The 5,732-nt window shown below is 35.8% G+C and overlaps 1 protein-coding gene across 1 annotated transcript in view; it reads left to right on the top strand.

Annotated features, from left to right (window-relative positions):
* Adgrg7 (adhesion G protein-coupled receptor G7) overlaps positions 1-2,594 on the top strand; it is a 67,871-nt gene extending 65,277 nt beyond the window's left edge. Inside the window, exon 16 of the mRNA XM_008848489.1 lies at positions 2,364-2,594. Coding sequence (XP_008846711.1) covers positions 2,364-2,594 — 231 coding nt within the window. The remainder of the gene's footprint in view (positions 1-2,363) is intronic.
* The last annotated feature ends 3,138 nt before the right edge of the window (positions 2,595-5,732 follow it).

A 5,732-nucleotide genomic window follows, 5' to 3' on the forward strand; every position in this document is an offset into this window, starting at 1 on the left:
TCGTCTTTCTGATCACTTTGTTTTTTACTTAACTCTTTTGAGCCCACAAATTTTGATTTTTCTTGATGATTTTCTTCATTAAAAAAAGAAAAACAGCTTCAAGCTATTTAATAAAATACCAGTTAAGAAAACTAGTTAGATGTAGTGGCACATGTCCTTAGTCTCAACACTTGGGAGGCTGAGGGCAGGAGGATCTTGAGTTTGAGAACAGTCTAGGTTACATAATGAGAAACTGTCTCAAAAAGAAGGAAAGGAAATGGGCCAATGAGATGGTTCAGCATGTAAAAGGCACTTGTCACCAAGCCCAAGGGCCTGAATTTGATCTCAGGAACCCACATGGTAAAGGAGTGAACTTCTGCAAGTTGGCCTCTGACCTCCATACACATGCATTTTCAATATATTTTAATTTCTATTAATTACCATCCTTGATTTTAGTGATTACTGTAATAAACTGTTTTCAGTTTCCAGAGTAAAGTAGTATGTGTTGATTTCCCACTCCCCTTTTAAAATTTTGTATGTATTTATGTACATAAATATTTTATAGTTTTGGAATCAAACTAGGACTTCATATGTGCTAGGCAAACAAGCGGCCACTGTACTACATTTGATTAAATCATATTAATACTGTTCAATTGCTTCTCGTCTCCTAGTTTTATGGCTATAATTAAAAAACATTGTGTAATTAACATTGTTAAATTATGCTGCCTATATTAGTTTCTTTCAAGAAATATTTATGACACTTAAATTATGTTTGATAAGTGTGTTAACGAAATTTTTTTGTACTTAATGCTCCATTTTAAAGATTTGTGTTTTTTGGTTTTTTTTTTTTTTTTTTTGCTAAGTCTTACATTGGAATGTCCTGCTATTTTTACTTCTTTATTTTAAGCAATAGCTCACCAGTTTATTAATGGTAGTATTTTTAGTACTTAGTAGATAATGAATATTAATGAAGAGTTTCCTACTTGGTAATTTTTCTTTAATAATAGCACATGATCTAAAATTTAGCTTGACATCTAATTCTTAACAATAATCTTTTTTTTCCATTGGAATTCTATAGTTACTGAAATTGTAGGAAATAGCCTGAGATGAGGCAAAATAATTATTTTACTTTTCATCTGTTCTTAGGCCACTTCTTTTAACAATAATTCCAAAATAATTTTAGACCTATTAGAAGTTGCAAAGTACTACAGAGTTCCCAAACTTTACAATTATATTGTATATAATCATAATGCATAGTCAAACCCAGGAAAACAGTATATTTTTCATGTATTCTTTGACCAGTTTCCCCCCAAAACAATAACTTGTATAATTAGAGTATATTGTCAATATCAAGAAATTGACATTGGTACAATATTATCAACTCAACTAATTTTTAAAAATATTTTAATTTTATGTGTATGGTATATTGCCTGAATGTATGTAAATGCACCCATCTCATGCAGTATCCACAGAGGTCAAAAGAGGGCGTCGGACTCCTGGAACTGGAGTTAAGGTTGTTAGCCACCATGTGGGTTCTGGGAACTCCTGGTCCTCTGCAAAAGCAGCCAGTGCATTTAACCACTCAGCCAACTTTCCAGTCCTTACAAATGATATTCAATCTTTTGGTTTCACAAAGGATGCTAATGAAGAATTAAGAAAGACTTCTTAGAATTTATACTGTATAGTGCCTTTCTGTTACAGTTACAAGCAAGAGACAGCATCAAATATCAGATATATTACCAAAACATAATTTAGTTCTAAGCTTTACTGACTACTGGGTAGGAAATCTTGGGCAAATTGCTTACTTTATAGGATTTATGTCAGAATTAAATGGGATGGAATAATGAGGATTAAATAAGAAAAGATCTGATATCAATAGGACTCTAATAAATGACAGTTTTAATTTAAAATATGCAGAAAATATTACTCAGCTTTTGTGGCACAAGTCCTTATGAACACCTCATCTTCATATATACAGTTCAGATAAGTGACTAGCAGGACTTAAGTTTCTGTTGTTGCTATTCTTGAATGCATAAATTTCCAGCTATGTACATAATCTCTAAGAAATATGGAATCACAAAATGTTAGAACTGGAAAAATTGGGCATTCCATATTTGATCTTCTCCCTTCAGGAAACTGAAGATCATAAAGATTAGGAAAAGGTCAAACTTTCATAGCTAGCAAGTGGCAAGCCAGGACATGAACTCTGGTCTTCTAAATTTACATTACATGCAACACTTTGTGTATGGGAAGGATAGGCATGGCTGCAGCAAACTGTAGTTGGGAAGCAGCTATACCTCAGATGGGCGGGGGGGGGCAAAACAAAATCTCTTCATTCTGCACTACAGCACTTACCTAATGTTAAACCTTAATTCTGTCTTCAGGGATTGCAAATTTTTATCCTCTACACCGTTAAAACAAAAGTATTTCAGAGTGAAGCTTCCAAAATGATGAACTCCCTGTCAACATCCTTTGGAAGAGTGAAGTCAGTGCCTTCAATGCCGCTGAGACTGCGTGTAAGGATGTATAATATGCTCAGGTCCATACCATCCCTAAATGAACGCTTTAGGCTGCTAGAGCCTTCCACAATGACGGAGGAAACCTCACTCTCTTGAAAGTGACCAAACTCACTCAAGTACATAAACTATTACTCATGTGAATTTTACCTGTTTATTTTTTTCTGATTCTCCTAGAATGTCTTCCTAATTACACTTTTTAAGCATGGATAAGAATTAAGAAAACCTTGTTGTTATTATCATGGGGATAATGGATTTGGTAGTTTCTGTGGTTGTTCAACAGACTATTACGAGAATGAAATGAAGAATTCTGCAGAACATTCAAGATGATCATTGCTCCTCACATCATTAAGTCAAAATGGTACACTCTGAAAATAATGCAGATCTGGAAACAAATTCCTTTCCAAATTACTGAAAATAACATGAGAAAATACTTTGTACAACAAAATAACTTCCAATAAGTATAGGAGTGACTTGCATATATCATACTGTGATCTCTGAATATTTTTAAATCTGTATATGCATATTCCAATGAAAAATTTGGTACCAATTTAACGTCTGGAAATATTTTTTTCTGTTAAAAATGCTTTGTGACTAGAGTAATCATCTCTGTAAGAAATGTGCAGTGAGGTGTATTAGTTGGTTGCTAAAAGCCTCCGGATAGTTCCATCTAGTTTTTAACGTATCCATTTTTTTTATTGAAGTGACACTGAGACTCAAGAAATGAAAAAAGTCAGTCATAATCACAGCTTATGGCTTTTATAAACATATAGCTGCTCACAGAACTCAAACCTGGGAATTATGAAGGGCTTCCTAAATAGAAAAATCACTTCACTGTAGTGGGGCACACTCCCCCTGGACTTAGGAGATGCAGTCCTTGCACTGCTACTTTCTCTTTTGCCATAAACTAAAAAGATGCTGTGAGTATATGAACTAAGGAACAAATGTCATGTGGGTTTCAAATATCTTTCTCACCCTGTAAGATTGTTTATTCTAACAAACAGAAATAAATGGCCATTGGAATCCCAAGCAAGCCAAGCCAAGTTTATTTAACCTTTAGCAAAAATGAGACCTTATGGGAAAGTAGAAAAGGTAAATAGAGTACAGGAGAAAGGCAGTTTTGAAAGTCTGGTGCCAGTGTTATAGTGCTATACTTAGATTTGGGCTGGAGACAGGGCCAGTATTAGAATGTGGTTGACTGAAAATTTCTATCCAGATGAAAATTCCTTAAGGCCACTTAAAATATGAAAAAAGACAGCAAAGAGCATTATCAGCCTGATAATGGAGCTTCTATGCTTCCTTTGATGATTAATGTTTTCTTTGCTTTTTCAGCATCTTTGGCGTATACCAACTAAAATTCCATACAATGTTCCAGAAATAGTGGTACTTTAAATATGTAAGCTCCACATTCAAGTGTGGAGGCTAATTTACAAAAACAAGGAGATCTTGACACCCTATCAACAGAAAATAATTCCTTTGGTTTGAACCTTTATCTGGGGCACTAGTCAGCAGTCTTTTGAGCTCAGTGATAGAAATCTAACTCAAATTAGGTTAAAGGGATTTTACTGGCTTGATTAATGTAAAGTCCAAGGACCAGGTTGATTTCAGATGTGAATGCTGCACTTTGCCTGCTCCAATCCCATTTTCTATCTGTGTCCTGACTTTAAGTATTGCCAACACCCCTTTTAAATTTCAAGTGCCCTGGTTTGACACATGAAATAAACACATGGCAATGTTGATTCTATCTGCAGTTAGAACAAGGAGTAGTGGTGTGTCAGGATTATTCTCCCAGTTCCTTGCTCTGTGTGCTTCTGTACGTCATTATTCTCAACTCTGGCTAAAGCACCTAGGAGAGAGATTTCTTTTTTTCTCGGCAACCACAAATCAAAGCTCATTGGACTTAAATTCTAACTGTTCCAGCAGAAGCAGAAAGTAGAGTAGGTGTTTTAAAAAGAAGAAATCTAAGGTGGACAGTTTCACAGTGCATAAAAGCTCAGAATAAAATGAAGTATGCTGAAGAAAGAGACAACCTGCTCTCACTAGCAAAAGAGGGTAAAGAACTTTGGCTACTACTTCCTCCTTCCCTAAAGTCTCCCAGCATGTCTTCCACTGGATGCAATCAGCAAAACCCCAACAGAGGCAGCAGTCTATGAAGCTTAGGGGGCTCTCTGTGAGAGGGTACAATAGACAGAGAGAAAGGGACCAGAGGACAAATAGGCCCCCAAAATGGTATATCCTATATATGACACATGCATTGTGTTTGGGGATGTATCTTGTCTGGGTCAAGTACCTACTGTGAAAGGAGAGGTGAGGGATGGTTTGATTGATTGGAAACCATGAAGAGTAGGCATTTATACCAAGAAAGCAATGCTCGCAGCAAAATTTTAAGGAAGGCTTACTACATCTTCTAACAAAATACAATTAGCTGGGAAATGAACCAGTCTAAGACTTGTAAATCATTTGCTTTGCATGAGCTGTGTTTAAATGGGGTTGTCCATAATGAGAACAGGGTAACTGAGTAAACAGAGGAATAGAAATGTGACTTACTTAGACAATAAATTTTTCAGGAAAGCCTCAGGGCACATCAGAACTGGTAATCATGATACTGAGCATGAACAACTCCTAGCTTCCATGCTTTCTGGTTAACTACTTTGTGAGATAACAGTCCCTCCTTGCCTTTTGGTTAAACCTGCCGCATCATGAGGAACAAGTCATCCTGACCTTTGGATTTGCTTTCCTGCGTCTCAACTGACAGCTGAAAGTTCACTGTTCAATTGCCAATCTGGATTGCTTTTTCTCTTATCTCTTCCATCTTTACATTTAGTTTGCTTCTTTTTTTCTTTCCTGTAACTACCAAATGGAAATCATTCTCAAGCCTATTGCTTCTAGTTTGCCATTGCTTCATCTGAAGAGCTTGCATGCTTTGTAAACATTTAAGAAATCTGAGTCAAAAGTACTAGCTGGATTACATCAATTTATCAACCCCTAGAAATCGATGTTTCTGTGGAACCTCATTAATGTAACCATATACCTTTCAATTCCTGGTTCCAAAGATGAGGCCTAACATACTCACCACGATGAAGGAGTTGCTACAGGATGGGCTGCTGGGGGATAGACAGTCAAGTGATATAACAATTTCAATTTTAAAAGATATTCATGTACAAATGAATTATAAGAGCAAATGAACAGACCAAATAATCTGATTAGCAGATGAACAAAAGACCTAAATAGACATTT

This window comes from Nannospalax galili, unplaced genomic scaffold, assembly GCF_000622305.1.
Source record: "Nannospalax galili isolate Female #2095 unplaced genomic scaffold, S.galili_v1.0 scaffold1184, whole genome shotgun sequence".
Lineage (NCBI taxonomy): Eukaryota > Metazoa > Chordata > Mammalia > Rodentia > Spalacidae > Nannospalax > Nannospalax galili.